The 27,636-nt window shown below is 42.6% G+C and overlaps 2 protein-coding genes across 6 annotated transcripts in view; one reads left to right on the plus strand and one right to left on the minus strand.

Annotated features, from left to right (window-relative positions):
* The window catches only part of B3gat2 (beta-1,3-glucuronyltransferase 2), an 82,985-nt gene extending 71,398 nt beyond the window's left edge, over positions 1-11,587 (plus strand). Inside the window, 2 exon segments of the mRNA NM_022609.2 lie at positions 10,892-11,040; positions 11,119-11,587. Coding sequence (NP_072131.1) covers positions 10,892-11,040; positions 11,119-11,205 — 236 coding nt within the window. The 3' untranslated portion in view covers positions 11,206-11,587.
* A 22-nt stretch (positions 11,588-11,609) lies between these two features.
* Positions 11,610-27,636, minus strand: part of Smap1 (small ArfGAP 1) — a 92,000-nt gene continuing 75,973 nt past the window's right edge. For 4 of the 5 annotated variants that reach the window (XM_003750668.6, XM_039084512.2, XM_039084511.2 and 1 more), the window contains 5 exons: positions 26,344-26,434; positions 18,969-19,096; positions 15,224-15,389; positions 14,167-14,474; positions 11,612-12,546 (listed from right to left, as the gene is read on the minus strand). In XM_003750668.6, coding sequence (XP_003750716.3) covers positions 12,412-12,546; positions 14,167-14,474; positions 15,224-15,389; positions 18,969-19,096; positions 26,344-26,434 — 828 coding nt within the window. In that variant the 3' untranslated portion in view covers positions 11,612-12,411. Of the gene's footprint in view, positions 12,547-14,166; positions 14,475-15,223; positions 15,390-18,968; positions 19,097-26,343; positions 26,435-27,636 lie in introns of all 5 variants that reach the window. The other variant, NM_001427332.1, reaches the window with a different exon arrangement.

Raw genomic sequence — 27,636 nt, forward strand, 5'->3', positions numbered from 1 at the left:
GCCACAGTGCGCTCGCTCGAAAAAGAGGTCCATTAATCTGCTCTAGAATCTGACTGGGAACTTTATGCCCTTCAGTGGAAGAAAATGCTTCTAAATTGATGAGAAGTAATGTGCCAGCAGCTCAAATGGCAGATTTGAAAGGAGCCTTTGCCGTGGTGTGTTTTGTGGTACAATGGGATTCGAATGTTTAGGCTTAGAACCATGGAAATCGGAAACAGGCAGAAGTTCTTGCTCTCTCAAAACTGAGTTAGTTGCTACCAGAGTGTGTTGCCACAAGGCAAGACCATCCCTCGGGTGTCTCTCCCATGTGTGCTGTTTGCCAGTTGCCCTTCTGCCATGTTATGACGCCCTTGCCTTCACCGTGTCCTTGAACTCAGCAGCCTGGGTAAACTCCAGTTGTTTGTAACTGAAGCCCTGGGTATTTTGTTATAGCAACAGAAAAGCAGCTAAGTAGGAAGGGAAGTTAAATATTGATACACACACCACAGGGCGTTTTTGGAATCCGTGCCTATAAAAATTAGACAACGCATTTCTAAATAACCACGTTAATCGTATAAGAAATAATTTGGAAACTACTTTGAAATGAATGAAAACAGAATGGAACCATCCTAGACCCTACAGGGTATGGCTAATGGAATGGTTAAAGGTCTTTAAATGCTGGGGGATAGGGTGGGGGGTTAATACTGTAACCTTATATCATGGGAGAGCTGGAAAAGATAAAACCAAGGTAATTTGAAAATGATTAGAGACCTAATAAGTAAATGAATAAAATAAATCATATGCAGAATAGAAAAGCAGGACAGAGACTCAAACTAAATGTCCTTTTGACATATAAACTAAGGGGCTTGGCTTGATATGTAAGAGCCTTTGCTATGGAGCGTGAGGACCTGAGTTGGAATCCCCAGCACCCATGTAAAAGCTGAGCACATTGGTGTAACCAGTGCTGGGGGATGAGCACAGGCAGAGCTCAGGAGCCTGCTTGCTGGCCAACCCAGCTATCCTGCCCAGATTCCGGTTCAGTGAGAAACTACCTCGAGGGAATCCGGTGGAAGGCAGTAGGGGAGACACCCGAATCTTCTGACCTCTGCATGTGCACTCTTGTGTGTGCACACACATGTACACTGGCTTCCCACATGCATACAACACAATACGCAACACAAAATGCAACACACGCAAACACACAGCAAACAACACACGTACTCACACTTTTTCAGTGGACTGCCCAGCAAAAAAAGTGAAGCCTCGTTACTAAAGCCAGGGATGCAAGGAGTATTAACCACCAGCCTTACAGAAACTTTCTACAAATTCAGAAAACTATGAGAAAATATATCTGAAATTAAGGAAGACCAGGTGAAAACAAATTCGTGGTTAAACTATTAAAACTGACTCAAGGAGAAACAAAATCTAAGCCAATCCATAAATACACAGTGAGTAAAATTGGTAGTCAACAGAAGTCCAGTGCAGATGGCTTCTCTTGTGATTTCTATTAAATATGTAATGAAAAATTGATGACTGGACTGTAAAAAAGATTAAGGAATAATAATAATAATAAAATTGGTAAGCCTTCACAAACATTTCCAAATTTTAGAAAGGAAATATTTTTGAGTCATCTGACAGACCAGATGTAAGCAATTAATTATAAGTCTGTCTCCCTTTTATAATAGATGCAAAAATTACACACACACACACACACACACATATATATATATATGTATATATATATATATATATATATATATATATATATATATATATATATGACAGACACTAACATCATTTAAAAAACTTTTTGTCATGGCCATCCAACCATGATCGTTTTGGATTATCCTTGGAATATAAGCTCAGATACGAAAGTCAACCTCGATAGGCCATATGAATATAAAAGAGTAGAGACAATATGATCCTAATAGATGCAGAATTTAAAAAGCAGTGGACAAAATTCAAATAGTCTGTACAATAAAGACACTAGGCAGGGGGCTGGAGAGACTGGCTCACCAGGAAAACAAAAAAGCAGCATCCAAGTTGGGTGAGGCCAGGGAAGGAGGAAGTAAAACCGTATCAGCCATAGACTTTGACCAGAGAGAATACCAGGGCAACAAATGTGCTCGCCCATACTATGGGATACAGGAGAACATAGACCAGCTGGGTATGGAAGTCACCTTTAATCCTCACCCTTGGGAGGCAGATCCCTGAGAATTTCAGGCCAGCCTAATCTATGTAGCAAGTTTGAGGCTACGGCTACATAGTGATACCCTATCTCAAAAAGTAAAAACAACAGAGAAATCAGTTAATAGTTAGAAACAGTGACGGTGAGGAGTCAGGAAAGGAGAGCATTTCACTTTTAGGTTTCATTCACGGTTATATCACGAATAATAAAATGCTGAAATGACGATAAGGCCTGAGTGTGAAGGAAACGGAAGTGAAATGAAGACTTCTCGTTAATGGACCAGAAAACCGGATGCAGAGAAAATTGCGATATCCTTCACCCTAAGTCACAGCAGAATAAGCTTGTCGAAATTGTGGCTGTGCTTTTTGTAGAAAATAAGAGAGCCATCCAGTTCATAAGGAAAAGCAAGAGGTTGAGGATGGCTAAAACAACCTCTGATAGTGGGCAGTGAGAGGGGAGACACGAAGCTAGAGGAATTCTACTTCCCAACTTGTATTTTATGTGTTCAGTAGTAAAAGCACTCTAGGGCAGTGCTTCTCAGCCATCCACATACTGCAGCCCTTTGATACAGTCCTCATGCTACACTGATGCCCGGACCATAGTTATTTTGTTGCCACTTTATAACTGTAATTTGCTACTGTTTTGTATCCTGATGTAAATATCTGATATGCAGGATATCTGATCTGCAATTCCTATGAAGGGTTGTTGGGTACCCCCTGCCCCAACCAAGAGGTCAGGCCAACACATGGAGAACTGCTGCTTTAGAGGCTGGAGAGGTGGCTTAGTCCACAAAGTGCTTGCCTCACAAACATCAAACCCAAGTTTGGCCCTCAGCACCATGGAAACTGCAGGCATGGTCGCATTCACTTTGTAACCCCGGGGCTGGGGAGGTGGAGACAGATTTATCTCTGGTACCTCTTGGCAAGCCAGTCTGGTATACTCATCAAGCGCCAGGTCCTCCAAACCTTCAGTCCTTGCCTTAAAGAACAAGACCGGAGCTCTGAGAACCAACACTTGAGATTGACCTCTGACCTCCACTGGCACATGCACATATATGTACACACACATACACACACACACACACACACACACACACACACACACACACACCTGATACTGACATATGTTAAGTATAGACATTAATGCAATATAATTGGCAACCACGAAATGTTTACAGTTACAGGTCAAATGATTTTTGCTAAAGACACTAAGAGAAGCTAATGGTGAAGAGTAGTTCTTTTAAAGATTGGTGCCCAAATTTGCCTAAACATAGCATTTGTGGTGGTTTGGAGGAGAATGGCCTCAATGAGCTCATAGATTTGAGTGCTTAGTCACTAGGGAGTGGTACTAGTTGAAAGGACTGGGATTAGGAGTTGTGGCCTTGCTGGAGTGTTTCACTGAGGTTGGGCTGTGAGGTTTCAAAAGCCCATACCAGGTCCAATCCAATCTCTGTCTCTGTCTCAGACTAGAACTCTCAGCTACTAGTCCAGTGCCTTATCTACCTGCATGCCACCATACTCCCTTCCATATGATAGTGGACTAGCCTCTGAAACGGTAAGCAAGGCCACAATTAAATGCTTTTTTTTAAAGGTAAGAGTTGCCTTGGTCATGGTGTCTCTTCATAGCAACAGAACAATGACTAAGAAACCATTTTAATAGCAACATATGTGGTTTGATATGTTAACACATATTTGAACCAGAAGCAGTATTGAAATTTACACATGCAATTTTCCAGGAGGCAGTGTATGCTCTGAGAGGAAGCTACTCCAGAGAGAAGTGCTACCACAAGTAACTTCCTTTTTCCAACAAGTTCTGACTACAGTGTGTATATATGTGACTGTATTTGTAATGCCTGTGTGCATGTGTATGTGTGTGTGTTTTATTTTGGATTTGAAATCATTTTTTCTAAAGATGGAAATTTTTTTAAATTGCTATTAGCAACATTGAAAGAACAGGCCTAGGGGCTGGAGAGATGGCTGAGAGGTTAAGGGCGCTGACTGTTCTTCCAGAAGACCCAGGTTTGAATTCCAGTACCCACAGGGATCACAACCGTCTGTAACTCCAGTTTCAGGGGATCCGATGTCATCTTCTAGTCTCTGCAAGCAGCAGGCATGCATGTTGTACATGCACACAGATAAACATGCAGGCAAAACATTTATGAACATTAAAAATAAAAGGAGCATGTTAAGACATTGGTACCCTTGGGCAATGATTCAGAAAGTTGCTAGTATCTCATGATCAGACTATAAAGGCCTTGTAGCCATGTCATGCTGCAGGAAGTGGAAGTAGGCTTGATTTGCAGGATATAGGAGACTATTTACAGATTAAGAGAAGAGTGTGTGCAAGTGGGTCAGGTACATGGTGGTGAGGCCAACTTGGTGGCTGTCCCTCAGGAGACACTGGCAACAGCTATTGATGCTACTGACTGGGAGAGAGAGGAACTCTCCTTTATGGACTTTGTGCCCAGCTATGTCGCCTGTTTTGTTAAAAACAAATGGGGGAGGGTGTTTCTTCCCATGGCAAGGGAGTCCACTGCATTGCTGAATACTACACAGACAGGAGTAGCTGTGTCTCATGAGAACCTGCAGGCGTTTGAGTCAGTCTGCATCTGGAAGTAAAATGTCAGTACTGTTTTCTCCGTTCTAGTTTATCTCCTCCATTTTCCTTCCTCAAACGCCCTTTATCAAGTTGAAAACTTCACATTTGTTGTTGGTTCAGTGATATCCATCTTCAACCCCAGTCATAAAAAGATATTGGATTTTGTGAAAAGGAGTATTGGCCATCTATCAAGATAGTTTTCCTTTTACGGTTTCTAATAGTGATTATGAGGTTGAGATCACGACAAGTCCCAACCTTGAGATTAACATACGTGGTCATGGCTTACTGCCCTTTTCATGCTGGCATGGACTTGTAGAATGTGGGGGAGGCTTTGTCTTTCTTCATGGACTTTGCTTGTAGTTTTTTGGTAATGCACTTGCATAGTTTGAGTGTCAGGGCAAGGCTGGCCTTCAGGATAATTTGAGGATGTGTTCCTTTTTATTAAAAGTAAAAATTACTGTACAACTTTTATTTGTTCTAGGATTCACAGCCAAGGGTTGTCTGGCCCCAGACAGTTATAGTATTGGAAGGTGGCTGAACCATAAACTGCATTTCTTTGTTAAATTGTTCTATGTTGTCTGTAGTGTTGGTAGCTTATATTTCAACCTGTCTGTTCTAATCTGAGATGTCTAAAACTCTGTCATAAAGCTAAAACTTTTTGTTCCTCGTGTCACTAAAACCCGTTCTCTCCATATTGGTGGTTTGTGCCTGCTACTTCTCAAGAACGTATGGATAGATGCTTATCCATGTATTAGTGCTTTTTCTGTTGCTGTGATTAAAACATCAGGACCATGAGCAACTTATGGAAGAGTTTATGGGGTCTTACGATTCCAGAGGAACAGAAGTCTACTGTGGAGGGTAGGAGCAGCAGCAAGCAGCAGGCTTGGTGGCAGGAGTAGGAAGCCAAGAGCTCATACCTTCAAATCAGGAAACTACAAGTAGAGATGTGTGCTCTCAGTCTTGCCCTAGTGACATACTCCATCCAGCAAGGCCAAACCCTCCCAAGCAGGGCCAGCAACTAAGCCTATGGGAGCCATTTCTCATTCATTATTCTTCTGCATTCTCTCTTCTTCCCTGTGTCTGCTCTTATATTTAATAGCACTCGGGCTTTATTTACATTTTTTAGCTTATAAAAGTGGGTGATCTCATCTTTCTAGTTTAGTGTTTAAAATATTTTTGAAAACATTTTTGCCATGTTTGCTACAGAGATATAACACACACACACACACACACACACACACACACACACACACACACACAGAGAGAGAGAGAGAGAGAGAGAGAGAGAGAGAGAGAGAGAGAGAGAGAGAGAGAGAGAGAGAGTCTTGGCTTCTTACATGGCTAAGTAAGGCAGGAGGTCTCATGCTACCCCATTGGGGCATCTGGAGATGAGGACTGAAGTTAAAATTCTTAACCCCTTTGTAGATAACTGGGTGTGGTGGCACATGCCTCTAACGGCAGCATGGGTAAAGAAGGAGACAGGAGGATCTGAGGGCTTGCTGGCCTGCCAGTTTAGCCAGATGGTCAGTTCCAGTGACCCCCAAATAAAGTGGAGAGTGGGAGGAGATTTCAAGCATTGATTTCTGACCTCTATACTGTGCACACACATGCATAGCCCCGCAATAATTTCCGAAGAACTTCAGTAGACCCAAACTTTCATAGCTTGTTTTCAGTTGCATTTGGTTAACCACTTTCTCACTTCTCTTGATTTGATCTGTAACTTATTCTGATCATTCCCATATGTTTGAAACTTATTTAATCTTTGTTATTGAACTTTTAAAACTGTCTAATCTTTGTTATTGAGTCTTCTAAATTCTACATCAGAAGCACCATACTTTGTGTTATTTGAATTATTTTAAGGTTTTTGGAAATTGGTTTATGACTTCCACTGTGGCTTGTCTGATATTGTTCCTGTTACATGTGAAGATTGTGTAAGGCGCTATTACAGCTGGACTGATCTTCATTTAGGTTACGTTTAGATTAGGAACAGGTTTGTTCAGGCTTTACATATCTTCACTGAATGACGGCTGGAACGTTTTAGTCACCATATCTTCATGTATTTTTATACCTTCCTCTCACCTTTCATTCTGATCCTCTAATACTAGTCTTGGTTTGACTTTGGTTTAGTGGTTTCTTACTTTCTCCCTTCCCTTGATTTGATCAGTAATTTACTTTGTTTCTATATATTTGAAACGTATTTAATCTTTGTTATTGAACTTCTAAAGACCATTTTGCTGATCTTTTATTCTGTTGTGTCTCCAATGTTAGTTCTACCCAGGACACTTAGGTCTCCTTGCAGTTTTATCATTGAGATGACCTTGACTCTCTTCTCTCAGCATGCCCACCTCTTCAGTCTTCTTGAATGTGAAACGTGTTTATAGTCTTATGTCACATTCTATAATTTGGCCATCATTTCTGGATTTGTTTCTCCGTACTGTGGTATTTAGTTTCCTGCTTTTTGTACAGCAGGAATTCTGGTTCTGAGACATTATATATGTATATATGTGTGTGTATATATATATATACATATATATATATACACACACACATATATATGAACACACAAACATAACACATACTGTATTATAAATATAAGAAAATATCCTGAGTGTTGTACTGGGACATGACCAGGTTGTTTAGAGGCACCCTGTGTCCTTTCAAAGCTTGTCGTTAAGTTTAGGCAGGAGCACCTGAGCTTTCAGAGCTAATATGACCCCTCACAAGGCAGTCGATGTCCATGTTCCATGCAGAAGCTGCAGCCGCAGCTACTCCTTGGTTGCTGAGTTCTTGCTGATGAGAGCATGACCACGCCCAGGCTAAGTGAGTCGGGATAACTGACTCAACTCTGACTTCTCTACTTGGTCTGGGTGCTTCTGTGGGCATCAGCTGATATCATTGAAGGCTTGAGAACCTCTGCCCACCGACGGAGCTTCTTGCTCTGCAAATTCTTGCTATATAACTTCCTCACACTAGGTTGTCAACCAAAGGAGACAGCAGAGTTTGGGGGGTTCCTTGCCTGTGGGGTGGCCCCTTCAGAGCAGCTTTGGCAATTTTAGGGCTGACATTTACCTATTCTTGGACAGTCTATCATATCTGTGTTTCACCCCTAATGACTACATTCTTCTTGTTATTTAATCCTACTCCTATGTCTTTTGTTTAAGAGTAGTCTGCCTGCATGTACATGCATGCACCCAAGCACATGTGTGGTGCCCACAGAAGTCAGAGGGTGTCGAAAGCCTTGGCACTGGAGTCACATACAGATGACGGTCAGATGTGACCCAAGTGCTAGCAACTGAGCTGGGGCCTCTGGAAGAGGGGCAAATGCTCTTAACCGATGAGCCATCTCTTCTCCAACTCTCCTGTGGCTTCATCTTGTCTGGAGATTAAATGGATTGTTAAGGCTCTAATGCATTCAGTAAGCATATAATCTACTGCAGCCAACCCTGTCCCTCTGCCTAGTGCGTGCCCTCCCTCCCCATCGTTAGATGTTAAGACCTGTCTTCAGTTTTCACTCGCATAGCACATTTTTTCTGTAACTGATTCAGACAGAAGACCCACTTGTATGGTTTTTGTCAGAATCCTAATACCTCAAAAGATACAGCAGAGCCTTTAAAGCCAAATCCAGTAAGGATATATATATAATGCTCGAGGCAAATACTTGCAACTGAAGAAAACCCAAGACACCCACAGCAGATTGGAAATCAATGGACAGGAGCTAAAATCACTGCCTCTTTCCAAGAGAGAGCACTTTAGCTCAGCATGCTGTCTCATCAGGGCAGAGGATTTCCCCCGAAGCAACCCAGCTTGGCCTACTTACCATATGATGCCTGCTTGCTGCGGCTGTGACCTGCTTCCTGAGCAGAGAACGGGCAGAACCCACTGAAGTGGGTGAATGAAGAACATCTGGATAATGTCCTCCCTCCTCCCCCACCAGCACCCTCTTTAGGAACTAGGTCACTCTGTGAGCCCCTCCCTAAGGATTCTGCTGCTCAGGTGCATACCACTGCACAATGAGGACAAGAAGGCACCCAAGGAAAACCATGGTAGCCTCAGGCCCGGTTGTGGCCTGTGCTTCGCTTTGCCACACAGATCTACAACATGATGAAATATTCCTGAACCAGGGAAATGGAGAAATTATTCACCTAATCTGAATCTTTCAGTGACTGCAGACGGTGAGTTTAACATCTTAAGGGACGATGAGGGAAATCAGGTCTCAGTGGTTTTATATTTTCAGAATCATCTCTACATAACTTGGATCATTGTGTGTGCTATGAAAATGGGGATATAAAGAGCAGTGCCTTGAAGCCATATAAAGAATATTCCAGAAGCTCCAGTACGATTGAGAAAGGCAGACTTGCATTTAGGTTCAGGAGGAAGCACATGACAAAAAGAAGTCATTAACAGTAACGTGATCCGGTCTGATGCGAAAAGGCACTTTATGAGCTTCAAGCTTTGGTGGTGTTGCTGAAGTCTTGTGCTGCACCAGCTGTGCCTGATGAAGACTTTATGGATCCCTTATCAGTCACATGGTATGCCTATGACCTGGCTCTGCCCACCAGAACTCTCACAGACCATTTACCTGTCTACTAGGGTTCTTACAGCTGTGAACGGAGGCTGGTACTACCCACCCTCTTGCTACTGTTTACATAGTGGCATATTTATTTACATATTGCAGTCTTCTGCAGTGCTCTGAAGTCAGCAGAATCTTTCTGCAGGCTTCCCTACCGCCAAGGTTGAGCTTTCATACTTCTCTTGCAGACTTAATAAATGGGGGCACTTACAGAGTTAACAGAAATGAAGTGACAGCAAGTGTCCCAAATGCAAGGACCTAATCTAAAACAAAAGACTAGATACTCCAAATTAATGTTGCTTACTAGACTATACCGTGTCCGTCCATACAGCATGTGGAGGATACTGGAATCTGAAGGCCATTTTATGGGTTGTGTTGTCTGATTTTGCTCCCCTCAGCACTTCCTAGAGCATCGTCTGTGCATAGCTAAGCATTAACTTCCTCCAAGAGGCAGCAGGGTCCAGGGCATGTGACTGAGCAGCAAGACGTCTGGAGGTGATGGGAATGATGTGGTCTTCTCATACCTCTCCCGTTATTGTCTGATGATGTGACACTTCAAAAAGCAGCATTCATCTGCTGCTAATGGAAGAGTACACACGTTCCTAGGAAGAAGTTCCTAGCTTGGCCCTCAAGCCAGCAACTTCTGGAGGGCCTGAGTTTACTGTCAGGAGCAAAGGTTCAGGCTTCAGATGTCTAAAGCAGTCACATGTGCAGTCAGCTGTCGACTGCATTAGGAGTGTATTGAAGCAGGTTAAACAGTGATGATTCTGCCACATAGCCAATCATGGGAGGGAGCTCACATTTCTCTGTCTTTGCAGTGTTGACGGGTGAACTCAGGGCCTCCCACATGTGAGACAAGTGTTCTACCACTAAGCTAGAGCTTTTTGATTTTAAACACTCCAATTCAAAAACCAGACTTCTCAATGACTTGCTATTGCCTGTTCTGATCTCTAAGCTCCCCCACTTCATGTAAAGACTGAAGGTCGTGATTATACATTAAGTAAGACTTGTTCCTCCAAAACACATGATCATCAGTACCTCTACCACCGATCCTGTCACTGTCAAGTCCTTAGGAACAGCGCTGGCCCTTCATGATAAAGCACATATTAAATGATGTCAAAAGCAGTGGGGAAGGCTGGGCCAGCACTGGGACACCACAAGGAGAATTAATAATACTGTGATAGCATGGAGTATTAAATGTGGAGCTGTGGTGACCTCTCTGAGGCAGTTCCTGAAATTTTATTATCAACAGACTTCATATTTTGTAGCAGGTATCATCAGTGTACAAAATAATGGACTAATTTTCCTTAGAGACTGTATGCAGGTCTACGGCCATACCACCCTGAACGCGCCCAATCTCGTCTGATCTCGGAAGCTAAGCAGGGTCGGGCCTGGTTAGTACTTGGATGGGAGACTGTATGCAGGCAATGTTCCTATTAAAGTGTGAATACCAGGATCTAACCACATAGTAGGTTTTTATACTTTTTGATGTGACCACAATTACAAAGGGAAAAAATATAGCAGTAATTGAGTCTTTTTCTTTACTTCATACAAAGGATTTGCTGTGAGTCTGCAAGTCATCTTGTCCAATCCGAAAGCTGTATTTAAGCGCCGCGGATCCCAGCCAGGGATGCAGGAATCTGACTTTCTAAAGCAGATCACAACAGTTGACGAACTGGAACCAAAAGCTAACAACTGCACCAAGGTACGTCTCCCTCTCCCTCGTGCGGCTGAGCCTAGAGCACTGACAGTGTGGCTGTTAAATTATCCCCTTCCTCCGTAGGTTCTCGTGTGGCACACTCGGACAGAGAAGGTCAATCTAGCCAATGAGCCAAAGTACCACATGGACACAGTGAACATCGAGGTGTAGCCACCAGGAGCAGCCGCTGAGGAGAGAAGGAGTCTGGAGCGTAGGCTGCGCTCACTCAGGTACGGTCCCTTTGCCGTCAGCCTTTCCCGTCAACCGAAGGACGTCTGTATCGACAGCTACCTGGACACTACAAAATGTGCTATCTTCCTTTGTTCTGCATGTGTTCTCCTAACTGGGAAGATTCTGTACAGTGAAGCTACACGACACTGAAATAGAACACGGGAGTATCTCACGCACTACTCCCTCCCTCTCGCCAAGACATGTCATGACTGGTAGAATGAAATAGGTTTTAGAAGCTGCTGATGAGTACTTTGTCAATTAAAGTTTTGGCTTCACAACATGAAATATTTGGAAAGCTGGTGGCAGTGTACACTGTAGGAAATAAAACCCACAAATAAAAAAGGTGTGTGGATTCATCTGTTTAATATAGGGAAATAACATTTTGTCAATACTAGGCACCATAAAATGTAAACACAATTACTGTCATAAACCTGGATATACCTTCAAGGATTAAAAGTGGCTTTGTTTTAGTTACCCTGTGTGCATATAGTGCAGAAAAAGGTCTTCATATTAGCACTATGTACATGAGAAGAGGTCCACATTACAAGAGGCAACGGGAGTTTGAATTCTGAAACCTTCATTGAGCTTTACAGTGCATCCAGGTCTATCTCCGTCACTAGCCACGCTCCCTGTTACGCACATCATGACAACAGCACAGCAGAGTGAGCGATGATGCGTAAAAGAACTTGATACACTAGAAAACAGTGCTCAGTGATACATTTACATTCTACCATATGATTAAACATCTGATCATACAGTCCCTTCCTACAGGATTACTGGCTAATTTGGGGGTGGGGCTTATACTGTTAGAGGTATTACTAACATGATAACTACTTCCCTTATATGCAAACGTTAGCGCTATAATTTTGAGAATAAAACCGATTATACAAGTTAACTGAGCAGCTTCTCAATGTGGCTTATGACATCATGGGAAATATGAGCAAAGCTGCCCTCCACACAAGATGGTTTCTCAACCTGCTTTCACATCAAATTTAATCAGCACAGACCAACACGGTCAATCAGGTAATTCTTAATGTGAACAAATGGGGGAAAGAAAAAATACGTATGTACATGAATAAATGGGAACTAGATGCCTTTGTAGCGAGGAATGCTGGGTGTCGGTTGTGGAGGAAACTGTTGCAGCTCCTACTTCCACAGCTGTGTGCTCAGAGTCTGCCCCGACGAGCTTCCAGACCACCCTGCTGTCGTGCTGGGCGGCTGGCCAAAACCTGCGCTGCTGTTTGCACTACTGAGGTTCATGGCAGCCATCTGCTGATTCATCTGTGAAACACAAAGGTTTACAAGGGTGATTCACTTTGCACTCTTGACTCTAGCTACAGCCAGACACTTCATCAGACGTGAACATCAGTGCAGACGCTGGGCGTCGAGCACACAGCAGTCTCTCCACTGAAATCAAAAGCTGCCTCTCCCCGAGTCGGGCATTCCTTATAAAGCAGTCCATGCTTAGTTCGCTTCCTAGAGCGGCCACAACTGAAACCAAAGCTTTGAGTTTGTATCGGAGTCCATCACTCCTCTGGGACTCCCAAGGACTGAAATTTTAGAAAGTAAAACATCCTAAATTATCCTAACACTTACAAAATACCTGTAATTCTGGGCTAACATTCTAAATGGCCTTAATATACTTCTTAAACATTAAGAAGGCCCTATAGCATGCGTTTTAGGTGTATCTTATAAAGCATAAATGGCTAAAATTAAATTTCCTTACATGCTATAAAACGAACAGCTACATGCCTGTTCTTCAGGGTACAATCCAGTACACATCAGGCTCTTCACACAGCGGCTCTCACTACCCAGTTTAGTGATGGAACAAGAGACACAGGATTTACCTAAAATAATTCTAAACCTATGCTCAACATTAACTGTGTTCTTTGTGCAGGATTTTGTTTTGTTTTGTTTTTGAAAACCAAGACTAATAACCCCAAACATGTCTACAGGCAGGCAGATTTCATCTTCCCTTTTGCTCACGAAGACTCGTATGGCCTTGTTACAGAACTGCTATTCAACGCTGGTCTCCTGTAATTTAGCCTGAGTCGGGTGAGCCTCAGTAGCTCAGTCACAGAAAAGCTGATCCTAACATCTGACACACCTGCTGAGGCTTCCACTGCATAAGCAGTGTGCACATGTATTCCTATGACCACAGCTGTAGTAGCACATGAGCACTTGTGAGATACACTGTGATGTTGTGAATGTTCATTGGCAGTCAGTGTTCTTAAGGTACACCAGGGATCTTAGTGGTCCTGGCTGACTCCTGTAAGATGCTTGGTGGACCGTCATGCAGGACAAGGAATGGGGCAATGAACACTAAGTCAAAGCCTCGGTTTGTGGGGCAACAGCAGAAATGTCTGTTTAACCTAAGCCACACAGACATGGAATTTATCAGTGAATACCTGAGGTAAGCAGGGTATGCATTCTCATCATAGGGATTCCTGAGCCAATGGATGTTCCTCAGACACCAACAGGCGGTAACCACATGACAGAGGCAGCCTTGATCCCTCATAAAACTATGCTTTAAGAACATGAAGCTGGACTTCTTTCTCACTGATAGGCTTGCATCTTTTTTATTAATTCTCATCAGTGAAGATAAGCCTTACAGGCAGGAGTTGACGTGTCTCTTAAATGCTGCCCAAGATAACTTCTAGTTAGTATAGGCATGTTCACCATTGTAACTACAGTCTGAAATGGGAAAAGGAAAATCCTAACATTTATTTATAGAATATTCTTAGTAAGGAAAATAACTAGTCATTTATCTATAAACACTTGGATCTGATTAACTTATCCCTTTCTTTTGTTCCATCATTAGATTTTAAAACAAATAAAAGTACTCAAAATACAAATGTGGTTTCTTGGATGTTCGGATGGTAGAAACTCCATGAGCCTTACCTGTGAGAGGCTCCACTGCGGCTGCTGAGCTTGGGGCAGGCCGAACTTACTCTGAGGTGCACCCATCTGTCCTACCATTCCTCCCTGAGGGCCAACAACATTCTGAGGAAGTGGCATCACTCCAGTCTGTGCGTTTCCCATGAAGCCATTGTGCATGGGCATGCCCACCATCATGCCTGTGTTCTGTCCCATCATATTTCCCATAAGGCCAGGAGCTGCAGGCACTGGGACGCCCATGGAAGGAAAACCTTGAAACGCAGTCGGTGCTTGTGAGGTAAATGGTATATTTGTGGGTCCCATAAACACACCTGCATTGAAAGAACCGTGAATAAAAAAAAAAGAAGAGGTCAAGACGAGGCCCTTTCATATGCTGTACCCATCTCCAGATACAGAAAAGGGCAGACAGCTCAAAACACCCCCACCTCAACCTTCAGAGCCTGTTACTCCCAGAATGCAGACAGATGTACTGTTTACTGCACAGACGCACAGCATCACAGTACACGCTGCTCCTGCTGACTTGCACCACTGCTCTCCCCAAAACCAACCAGGCAGGTAAAAGGTAGTTATCTGTTTTATGAGGAAGTAGGTGGGTGGCCACACAGTTTCAGTCTATATTATGAAATAAGCTTATTTTGGAACAAAGGGTCTGATGGATTAAAACTGAATAAATCATATGCTTATATTTCACTATAACGAAAGACACTTGAAGTTTTACATAATGATATGTATGTATAGTTCTGACTGCCTAATTGCTTACCTGCAGAGGAAACAAGAATATACACAAAGTCAGATTTCATGTAAATCCAAGTCCAGTGATTCCTGAACGTAACTATCTTACAGACTTGTAGAACAGTATTCAGCGATGTGTGAACTTGTTAAGTCTCAAGTGAATAAAGCTCTGAATACTATACTGTTTAGTGCTAATGCTCCATTCATTTCAGTTATATAAGCTGCAACGCAAGTGCCCACTACCACCAGAGAAATGTGACTGAGGAAGTCCCAGAGGGTGTGCTCTGTAACACCCTGTCACCGACTGGAGCAGCTCAGCATCACTTACCAGGAGTGCTCTGCTGTGCTCCTGTACCATACAGGGATAAGATGGAGTCTTTGGAGAGCTGTTTCTTTGCTCCTTCTTCTGACTTTGTAGTTTGCTCAGTAAATAGATCCAGATCCCCAGATGTTATGGTGGACAGGGCAGCAGCCGCTGGTATGGAGGCGGTCCCCTGGGCAAAACACCGATGACAGGAACTGTTAATTTCCACACAGCACAGCTTCTCTAGTACTACATGAGATTATGAATTGGTGGTATATTATAAGAGGACAGCACAGTATATGGTGACATCTCTGATGCAGGCTCCTCCACAGCCGTGTTAAGCAGCTGGGAAAGGGCCGTTCTCACTCATCGTCTGAACAGTGGGTGTGTCAACAGGCGGGTGCAGTCCGAAGATGGCCACACTTCTCTCAAGGACTAGGCTTACCCGGAGTAAAGCTATACCATAAAACGTTTACACATCTATTCTAATACTAGAATGCATCTAATCCAGAAAGTTCGTACAGAAAAACAGCTGCCTCTAATTCGGCCATATCCTTTACTCTATTCAGAGGCAAATCGATACAAGAAATTTAGATATTTAATATAAAACAAGCTTCCCATTAATCTACTCTATCTACTATATCTTATATAAAGATAGCTTTACATAATCACAACTGGCACTCTTGCTTAATCATTTGTTTTAAATAATTAATAAAAAAAATAAAAGATTCTCTGAAGTCTAGCAAATGCTGGCTCACATTCTTCTGAAACTACACACAGAAGTGGGTAGCAGCCAGACGCTAAATTCATGTACTTACTGTCCTGGATAGAACACCATGCAGTAAATTACCATCAAAGCATTTTATTCAAACTCATTTAGGTAGAACCATATTTTGACTCTATTATGACTAAGTGAGCAAGACTTGTAAGAGACATAGAAAAGGTTGTCTTATTTTTGCAAAAACTTTAAAATGTATAAGAAATTAGACACGACAGACTACCAAACCTAGCAGTGTCTTTTAATCCGACTGTATTTTGGTTACTAGTGAAGAAGCATAGTACCACAGTGGCCAACAGAATGGTTCCTGCCAGCTTGGCTGGACTGAATCACTACTCCTGAGTCTTGGGGTAAGGTCCCCTTACATTTAACATGTCACCTGACTTCTGACCTATAAAATGAGGGCAGGCTTTGTAAGCACAGACGCTTTGTAATGAAATGGGTAAGTACACAGTTATTAGTAACAGTGGTCACAAAATGACGTCACCATGTGATCCCTCCCTCAGGGTTTCTTCTGTGCAGCACCGGAATCTACTCAGCCCCTTGGGTTCCATTCTTGATGAGGGAGACAGAATCTTTAAAAAGCCCAAATGTCTGGGGAAATACTAGTTCTGGTTTCACAGTAGAACAGTCTCAAGAACAGCCTCATGGTCTAAGGACTATTAAGTTTGAACATCGACCTCAACAAAGACACTGGCTAAACTGGTCAGCCTAAGTGGGTACCTAGCAAGCCCCTGGGTCTGCTTATGTACTGGGGGTGCGTTTGCTATCATTTACAGCACAGTGCCTGCTGTTTTACAACTCAGGCTTTCTGGCCTTTCGGGATCCCAGGGCTGGGATCAGCACCTGTACATACTCATTCTCACTATTCATCTTCTGTCTGTCTGTCTGTCTGTCTGTCTGTCTCCCTCCTCCCTCCTTCCTGTTGCATATGTAGACAAGAAAGGACTGCTGAACCCAGTCCCTCCCAGCCCCTATGCATACATGGACACTCTGCTCAGCTACTTCCAAGCAGACGGTGAACCTGGGCTATTTCTACACATGGGTAAATCCCTGACTAAAACTTACATATGCTCAGGAAAAAGCGCAAAGGTCAGACCCAATCATGTTTAACTCACACACTGAAAGCCACCAGAATTAGCAACTGCCCCCCGCCCCGTTTCAGCACTCACACGAGTATGTGCGTCTGAGCTGTACTTTATTGGCAAAGGCAGTATTTTGAAAATGTACTTGGATTTTAATCTTAGCGTGTAGTTTGGATAAAAGGTAATTCTTATCATAAGTTATCATACACGGCTCAATACAACTGGCATAATTTTGGTTCATGAACAGTGTTCAAGGGAAGAATTAAGATATGATTCTTTAAATGAGCATGTTGGGGCTGGAGAGACAAGTCAATGGTTAAGAGTGTTTACTCTCTGGCCTTGGGCCTTAAGGCAGGAAAGCCCTCTCCTGCAGAACAGCAGGGCTGGGTACTGTGCGTTTATTGTTTGTTTTAGTTTGTTCTGAAGTTTAACATACATAAAATAAAGAAGATGGAGGAAAAAAGAAAGCATTTACCGCTCTCCGGGAAGACCCGTGAGAATTTCTCCAGCACCTACACGGCAGCTCACAGCCTCCTCTAACTCCAGGTCTGGGGGAAGTTAATGCTCTCTGTCAGCCTCCTGGAGTGTGTGTGTGTGCAAACAAGACTTTTTTAAAAAGGAAGAAAAGAACAAACCTTGCCACCCTATGCACTACTAAGCAGAATGCACCAGGCGGCCACCGGGCTAGAACTTGATCAGCATAAAGGTTAGAACTCGTTTTCCAGCTGGCTGGCAGGACGGGCCTGCCAATGAAGTCTCAGGAGGCTCCCTGTCTCTCTGCATCCCAGCACCCAGGCTACAGGCATGCACACAGCTGTGCCCATTTTATGTGGGTGCTGGGGATCAGAACTCATGACCTCATGCGTGCAGGGCAAGCATACCGAATGACGGACCTATCTCCACAGTCCCCTGGGCCCCTGTGTCACATGAGGGCAGCAGGGACTAAAAGGCCAGAGACACCAACAAGCTACCTTTCCTGAAATACACACGATGGCTACACTTGAAGTTGATGATGACGTTAGCCTAACTAATTCCCAAGAAATGTATTTGTTAAATTCAAGGCAAGTACAACAACAACTTTCTTAACAAATGCATAATAAAACATTATTAGTCTTAACGGCACATGGACTGGTTATGAAAATCTTTACACCCACACAACCCGGATGTGGCCCCACTCTTCCTAGAGAAAGGAAGCTCTGCATCTCGAGTGCCTTTTAGGGAACAACTGTGTTCCAATGCGGTAGGGAAGGAGGGTTTATTGCAGGCTTCCAAGTGACTTTAAACTGAACCTTGAAAGTTAATGTTTTATCTGAAGGAAATTAAATGTAATGCTATAAAAAAAACCTGAATTTCTTAACCATTAGTATTTTAAAAATATTATTGTTGTATTCAATAGTCTTTATTTAATCATTCAAAAATATCAAATTTCATTTTAAGACTAGCTTAGAACATATTTACCTTCAGAAAAATACAAATATTTAATTTGCCAGAACTTACTGAATCAAATATATTAACATCAACAATATTAATAGCACAGGCTTGTGAACTGAGGTCAGGCTGAGGTTGTATCACACGCCCCTATCCCAAAACATGCATTCTAAGTTCTGTTGTTCCCTAAAGTTTTCAAAATGGTGACGTCTGCTTGTTACAGGTCATGAGCTACTCTACTGTAACCGTCTCAACAACTGACGTACCACAGATGAAAACTGTAAATCCACACAAGTGGCTGTGTTTGAATGAAACTACCTATTTAAACAAAATAGAGCTGCAAGACCAGCTTGCTAAACTCTGGTCTAAAGAAGAGGTTTTCAGCCAGTGACGGCTCGGGGACAAGGATTTCAAAGTTAAGCTTCCGAAGCTTTTCAGAAAGACGTGGTGCCCCAGAGAAGCACCTTTCACTACAAACCTGAGCTTGGGGCATGACGGCTGCGGGTAAAGGGTTAGAAATCATTGGTCCAAAAATGTCCAGATCATCACTCAGGGGTGGCGCTGCGGTCGTGTTTCCGTTGGTCACTGGTGCCTCAGCAGGACCATCTGAAAGGAACATACATTTTGTCAATATAGAATTTCCTAAATTACAGCAAACAGGGTGCTCTTCTAAAATTTTATTTTTTAAAAGTAAGAACAACTCAAAAGCAGTCCCTTAGTAGCCTAGGACTTGCTCTCCATCCTGAAGAGAACACTTCAGTTCGTTTCCTCTCCCAGGAGTAGCTTCTGGTAGCACACTACTCACAAGAGTTTGAAGACATTCTTTTTCTGAAATCACTGATCATTTTCCCCACACTCTCGCCACACACACATCAGCTCCGGCTTCTCTCTATCCTAGACTCCTCATTATATGATATTCAATGGTAAGCTCTTGATATCATTCCCATAAATATTCCTTATTACTAAAAAAGCTACAATACACAAAATTATTGAAAAACAAATTCTTAATAACCTCTGATAACCTAATTGAAACATTTCAACCTTGCACCTCAGTAAACACGAGTGCCCAGTGGTTTAAAGCATGCTGTCTTTGCTCACTGCCTTCGGCAGGTCTCAGAAACTACTGTTGTGATTTATTCTGAAGGTCAGTTTCTGATTTTCAGTATTTAAAAAAGACAGAAAAAGATTCACTATCACCATCAGTATTATGACCACATCGTCCTAAATGTGTTTAAAGGATGCTTGCATGTTGTGATTTCTGTCCCATGAAACGTGGTGCTGTGGCTGTCTCCAGGTGCAGTGTAGAGAGCTGGAGGACTGACCCTGAAGGTCTCCTCAGTGTGGATCATCTAGTTAAGCAGTGGAGTGCATGCGACTTGACTACGTGACAGTCTTCTGATCCCAAGGCTAGTGAGCTGGTGACCTGTCTCGAAACCACATTTCTGCAAAAGCCATAGGGTCACTGGAGTGTTGGGAAAAAATGGATAGTAACAGCAGGCTGTATGGCCAAAAATATATGAAAAATGTCATCTTGAAATGCATTATTTTATATATTGGATATAATGCTTTAAAAAGCCACATAATTAGAACCATGCCTAACTACAAAGGATTACCTAAATTTTTCAAATTAAGACCCAATCTTCAAATGTTTAATAATTCCTTGCACTAAGTAAAGGAAGCAAACATTTGAAAATCATTCATACACTGATCCTCTCTCTTTCCACTCCACTGTTCTCATACAAAGTCCAGGGTCATGCACAGGAATACAGATGGATCCAGTCAGTGACAAATGGAAGGAAAAACAGTGGGGCTGTGATCAGTCCTCAGTTAGTGAACATTACTACAACACAGTAGAGGTTAATACATTCTCCTAATCAAAGAACAACCTCAGCATGTTCTTTACTGACAGATTAAAAGCTAAGATGTTGAAAACCATTTTTAAAATATATTTATTCAAATTAAACATGGTAAATCATCATAATAAATCAGATAAGCTGTGTCTTGTTTCTGCATTTATACACACTTGAAATTAAACTTTAGCATTAATTCAGATTCAAACCAAGTCCCCAGAAGCAACTGGCTCTGGCCCGTTTTGCTTCCTTTAAACTGCAACTCTATTTCCTATGTGCATGACTGTAAATACCCCAGATTCCTTTCCTCATGTTTACTAGTGTTTGACAAGCTGCTAGCGCTCAAAAATTAGTAACTGCATTCAACTTTGACTTGAATAGCAGTCATCAGGTGGTCACAATCTATTTACAAAGATAATGAAGTAATGTCAAAGAGCAACATGAAATTCTACACTGCCAACCTAGTTTAAGGGGATAGGCAAACAGATGTAATGTCACTACCAGTTTTGACAGAGCGTGAACATTCAGCCTTTAGTACAACCTATCACATGAGCTGTCAAGTCCAATTCCTCAGTTGCCTACTGAGCCCACAAAGCCCTCGCAGACTCAGCCATGCTTCTTAGCAGTAAAGTTCTTGAAGTTTCTAAATGTTTCAAGTTTCTAAATGAAAGGGAACTTTCTTTTGTTGTAATCAAGAAGTCATTTAAAGTTTTTTTCCTTAAGAAAGTGTTGTTTGGAATCCTTTCATATATATTAAAATATATTCCTTGCTTTATGGGATGAAATAAACCCTAAGTGAACTAATTTGTAGGCTCAAGTCACACGAACCACTTTAAAACTCCAAGCTTTAAATTGTTTTCTAACTGTACTTGACTAACTTGACACAAAACTGAGATGCCCTTAAAAGGCAATCTTTGCCCTCGTGCACTGTTTGTCCTACTCCGTTTATGAGCCCCTGTACCAAGCTCCCAGTCTACTGTGCCGGGGGAACAGCACTGCACTGTTCTACGGCCTGGCCAGGCTGACGTCCGGCATGCGCTCATGAGCAGGAACCATAATGCAGTGGACAAGGAGGCCTTGCCCACACAGCCCGTCGCTCAGGAGGCACACTCTCTCAGCTGTCACGTGACTGCTTAGATGTGCCTCAGCAGATGTTTTGGTTGCTAGTATCTATACATAACTGTACCATCTTTATATGGCCTGAGAAGACAAGGTTTCCCTTCACTATGAAATCAAACCATACGAAACATTTATTTCTTAAAGTTTAAGACGGTGATATTCTCCACAGGCCAAAGATATTAGTTCAATACTAAAGTATAAGTATAAGAAATGGTTTGGTAGACTTTTGCCAGATTAAGGCAAAAGGTAAGATTAAGGCAAAAACATTAATTTTATTAAAGTCAGAAACTGTCTACTCTCCTGAGCTAAGTCATACTTGATTCCATGAAATAACGTTCTGGGTGTAAAGTGCATGTGATGTTCTCAGACACCCTCAAAGGCATGCACTTGCTCATACCGCATGGCGGGGGGGTGGGGGGTGGGGGTGGGGGAGGGGGAGGAGAGGAGGAAGGGGGTGGGGGAGAGAGGAGGAGGGGGGAGGAGAGAGAGAGAGAGAGATTGAGATTCCTTGATTCTTGATTCTCTAACACTTTTTTTTTTTTAAGTAATGATAAATGAGTCTAGAAACACCAACAACCTGAAGGCGTGACTGTGCTTTGACCTAAGGTGTCCCCCTCCCCCACTCTAAAACTCTATGAGCGAGAAGCTCTTTTTCTGCTCTTCTCTTCCCCTTTCCGTCCTTGGCACATGGTCTAACCTGCAGCCCACTGTCACCACCAGTAAAATCCACTGCATATTCCTTAAACTCTTCAAACATTTCCTCACCATATTACATGTCCCCAAACAAACACACACACAAACAAACAGCATCTCCTCTGAAAAGTTTCCTAAGCTCTCCCACTGTCTAAGGGGCGCTGAGTGTCTAAGGAAGGCTACCCGTAGAAGCTGCTGGAGACCGTGTGTCTGCATGGCAGTAGTCAGCCACTGGACAAACAGGCACAGTAAGGAAATGCTCCAGCAGGGAGTAAAGCTCTGGGGCAGCTGATCCCGACCTCGTCAGCTTCAATCATTCACCTTCCACTTCAGGTCTGCGGATCAGCTGTGCGGGCGACTCGGCTGTACCCTGATAAGATCTGTTCTCTGCCTTGTAGTTTTCTTTAGGAGTTATGTAGTCACTGTATAGTTAGGAATGTCTCAAAGGCCAGTGATTTCTGTTTCCTACTAGATCTAATCTCCTTGGGTTACTGGGAGAAATCGTCACAGCGGGTTGTTTGTTTGTTTGTTTGTTACTGGAATCAGATCTGGCTATTCTACATGTCCATTTCCAACAATAAACGCCTTGTAATGTTACCCATTAAAGAGAAATTTCTTTCCTGCTCATATCCTCTTGTAGTTACAGCTCCATCTCTCTCACCTCTTTATAGTATGTTGTTGTAAAATGGTAAAAAATAAAATGGTGTCTTTTACCCCCACTAGGTCTAGCACCACAGTGCCCCAAGATATCTAATAGACATCTTAATCTCAGTCAGCAAAGGCTCTCACCCACTTTGCTCCATCCCATATCACATTGCCGATGGCCTCTCTCTGAGCCTGGCAACAATCTCTCTACCCATCCAATACCCAGAGAAGGCTGCCACCATGCCAGAAATATACATCTCAATTCCATGGCGGCTTAGTGTCCCAGCCACCACGTACGTACTCTCTTAAACGTAATTCTCCACAAGAAAGAACATACAATAACCTCTGATCTAGTTGATAAGATACAGTTGCCCACCTAAACATACAAAGCCCTGTACACATCCATCCCTTAAGAACATCCATAACAACCTGTAAATATGCAGAGAGGAATCTTAACATCTGCCTCCATGTTCTCTCGGAGGCTTCCTCTCTAGTCTCCTTCCGTTCCAGTCTCCTCCTCTTCCCTCAAACTTTTCTCCCGCCCACCCTTCCTTCTCGCCCAATGACAGGCCTCACTCTACCTTGTACCTGCCTTCAGCTGTATGACATCATCCTACAATAGTACAATACCTCTAAAGTATATCCCTACTTGTTTTTCCCTTGTTTGCCTTCCCACTAACCATCTCTACATCCTACCAGCTCCAAGTTACTCTCGTTTGAGCTGAGTGCTCTGATTTCTCAGCCCTTCTTCTGCTTGATCAGCCAGAAGTACAAGACAACTGTGTATTCCTACTCTCGTCCTCATTTTACTTGCACATTTAGTGGTATTTGAATGACCATGTCACCACAGAAATGCAAGTGATAACCTGAAGTCACGGCTTCAGAAGGCTGCATGTGACCTGCTATGCACTCCTGCCCCTTTATCATAGCCGCCATCAACGAGTGGGGGCTCACGGCCTGCAGGCCACATTTGATTCTTTGCCTTTTCTACAAATTAAGTTTTAATAGAACACAGTTTATTCATCAGGTATTATCTATGGTTAGATAGTCTTTACGAGAGATCTTTATTGCCAACAAAACCTACAATCTGTACTTTTTGTCTCTAGACATTTGACCAGTTCTTTCTTGAGATAAAAGGAGGGAAGTGAAGCGGAGACAGCAGAATAGCTTCCGATGGCATAACACGTGTGAAGAGTAAACCCTTTTTCATGTTGCCACCACCACTCTGAAGAACCCTGTCACCAGAGCACTAACGAGTACATGCTGCCCTCACTCACAAGGGGAAGTCACAGCGAGCCCACTTGACACCCACTCCTTTCGTCTTTCTAGGTCTTTCGAGATCCTTTATCTCCTGGCCTCCAAATAACTGAATATCACAAGGCACAGATTTTAAACCTCTTCTCTTTTTAAACTTGTATTTTCACTTTGTAAATGAGCTGACCTAATTGCATAATGTTCAACAATAGGTACCTATAAGCTGGTAGCATCCAATTTTATATTCCTCATCTAGACCTCTTTCTAAACTCTTAAGTCACCTAACTACCTAACTATGCTGTAATAAGTATTTCCAGTTAGCCATGGCCAAACAAAACCCCTGACCATCTATCTAGATTTCCTGCAGACTTTCCCACCTGAATGGTGTCCAGTCGAAACATACTTGGCAGCACTTTAATTCTTCTTTTCTCATATTTCTCATATTTAATCAATTTATCAACAAATTCTAGTAAACCTATCTCAAATATATACCCCAAATCCAAGTAAAGGCCAGAAAGCAAGGAAAGTCCATGAAAGAAAAGAGGCTGTCAGTTAGAACTGCGAAGCAGAGTGCATAGAACATTAAAGTGGAAAAGGGAAGGTGGGGATAAAATGGCTCACATAGTGTGAGGCAGGAGGCCAACCCAAACTAAGTGTTATGGGAAAGCCAGAAGGAAATCTGGTCCTTGATGATTACATATTAAGCAACAACAAAAAAGGAATGAGATAAACTTTGAATAGAGGAGCTTGCATACGTGGACAAAGCTGTTTTGAGATTTCATTCCTAATGAAAGAGTGCCAGGGATGTACTAATTCCACGAGGTGTTGCCCAGGAAGGCCCCAAGGACCCCAGACAATGCGTGATATTTTTTAACCAGAATTACAAGACAAGATTCTATTGGTGATTATATGTATTTTGATTATACAGCATACAGAAATCAAGCTAGGACTGAAGCAGACATTCCTTCTCTGTTACAGAAAGTACCATGCAGGCTTCTGGGGGGAAGTATCTCACTCGGGAATCTGCACTGTGCTGCCCACCTAACAGACAAGTTACTACACAGCGGCGGCATGACTATGGGGTGGCCACCACTTGCTGACTGGATTTGAGGTTCAGTTCTCAGGAGAGAATTCATATTGGTTACTGTAAACATTTCAAAAGCTTATGGCTAGGCCCTAGTTTTGTTTTGTTTTGTTTTTTAAAAAGGTGCTGCTAGGATATTTGATTACAAAATCAGTGTGATTTGCCTAAGAAATTGTCTTCTAAATATTTCAGTTTATGCCCATACATTACTCCTGCTGCTCACGGAAGCTTCCTTTTGCAATGAGTAGTGATTAATGCACAAAGTCTGAGGCTAAGTGACGACTGAACGAATACTCAGCTATAAACACAGTATCTCCGTAACTATGTCACCCACTCCAGGCTGGGGAATATCACAGGAGATAGAAGTAAAGGTATAGACAGAAAGGTGTGTGATAGAATGTCAGAGCCAAATAAAGGGATGGGGTCTTCCAGGAACGACACACCCAAGGCGCTCTTGAGCACTTGGCAGCTGCCATCACCTACAGAAGACCAGGCCTTTTTACCATGGGGCAGGAGGGGTTCAAGAGGCCCTGCCCTCTCTGAAGAGCTATGGGTATCCAATGACGATGTGTAAGGGACAGACATTTCTTCAGTGCTGGGGGCACCGGTGAGAGTTGCACACATCCTAAAAACATAATGTATAGTCCTGTAAGGAACTCTGACTAAACTCACTGACACCAGAATGGACGGGATGAGGAAGGGCTGAGAGCATTGGGGGGGAGAGGAGAGGTAAAGAAGGGATGAACGTAGGCAGACACTGTGTGTAGGAACTGTCACCATGGATCCACTATCACCATTCTTATATGCAAAACAAACAAATGCATTGCTGATATTTACAAAATTAATTTGAATTTCTATATTTGCTATAAGGTTATCCAGAATTATTTTTCCAAGGGACAGCAGAAATTCCCCTAAAAATTTTAAGCATTGAGGGGGGCTAAGAGAAAGGGGAGCATGACTCAATCTTTACTTAAATGTTGAAATGTCACATCCACGAAGCCTCCCCAAGATTATTTTCTCTCTCCACCCAAACAATTCATTACTTCTACTTCAGGAGCGGGAGCTGACCGACATTGGCCTTCCTTACTCAATGCCTCTTCTGTGAGAGCTGGGCACACTCACGAGACCCTCTCAGACCACACCTGTGATACCATACTGGACAGTTCATTTCATGTGGCCTTCAACTGTCTTGCATTCCCATCACTTACCAAGTCCTAGAAGATCCACAGTGGGCTCTGCAACATTTTTCGGGCTGGTGCTTTTCTTAGGCTCAGGTTGTTGATCTTCTTTCTTCTGCAGCTTTGAAGTAAATCATTAGATTCACTGATTATCTTATTAAACAAATATTTAAGTCCTACCCATGCATAATTTTCATGAAGTTAGTATAAGGAATCCTAAAGCATTTATTATTATTTGTAAACAGGTAAGCATGGTCTTTGAACTTAGTGGTAATTCCTATACAATGAGACCCCTGAGTAGTGAATACAGAAATTTAACCTCTAAATGAAATTATGCTTTCTCCCCCTTAGTACTTGGGATTGCACCCAGCACCTTACATAACAGGCAAATGTTATCACTGAGCTACACTTGCGAACACCTTTACTTTTTACTTGAGTTAAAGTCTAAGTTGCCCGGGTAGACCTTCACCTTGCAGGCCTCCTGCCTCAACTGAAATACCCCTGTGGTGATTTCCTTTTTTTTTTCTTTTAACTTTGTATTAATTTTTTTTGTGTGTGAATTTCACCTCTTGTACCCCAATCCTATTCATCTCATCCCTCCATATCTGCCCACTGCAAATATATATATATATATATATATATATATATATATATATATTTTTTTTTTTTTTCCCTTGCCATGGAAGCTCCAATGTATCACGGTGTGTCACACAGTATGGTCTTTTGCCCAAACAACTTTACTTGCAATCATTCATCGCAATGAGTCATTGGTTGTTCCAGGCCTCCAGCTTCTGCTACACTATCTATATTGGATTCTCACTGGGATTCTCTTGTTGTTAGCCTGTGTCATACAGAGCTACAGCTTTGGTTCTGTAGGACTGGTCCCTTTAATGTGCTCCAGTAGTTTGCAAATGGGATAGATGTTGGAGCAGACCAGCTCGCAGCCCTGTGTCTGGGCCTGGGAGGTAGCTGAGTTGCTCAGCCCACCAGCTCTCCTGTACTTAAAAGCATTCCCACTTCACTCAGGTAAGGGGCAGGTCCAGTGCTCCTGGTACAGTGAGGACCAGCTGTCCTGTGTTCACCCAATCCTGACTCACTTTCCATGCCACCACGGCGAGCTGCTGGATAGCTTGTGGTACCTGATTGCCCTATCAGGTAGCAGAGACCAAAAAAATACATCACCAGGCCCAGATTTTTTTATATTTCTATTTGATTATTTTGTTGGTATGTATGGGTGTGTACATACCATTAACAGGTGTGAAGTTCAAAGGACTCTTAAAGTTTCTTTAACTTTAAGTTAATAACTTTAAGTTCTTAGAAGAA

This window comes from Rattus norvegicus, chromosome 9 (assembly GCF_036323735.1).
Source record: "Rattus norvegicus strain BN/NHsdMcwi chromosome 9, GRCr8, whole genome shotgun sequence".
Lineage (NCBI taxonomy): Eukaryota > Metazoa > Chordata > Mammalia > Rodentia > Muridae > Rattus > Rattus norvegicus.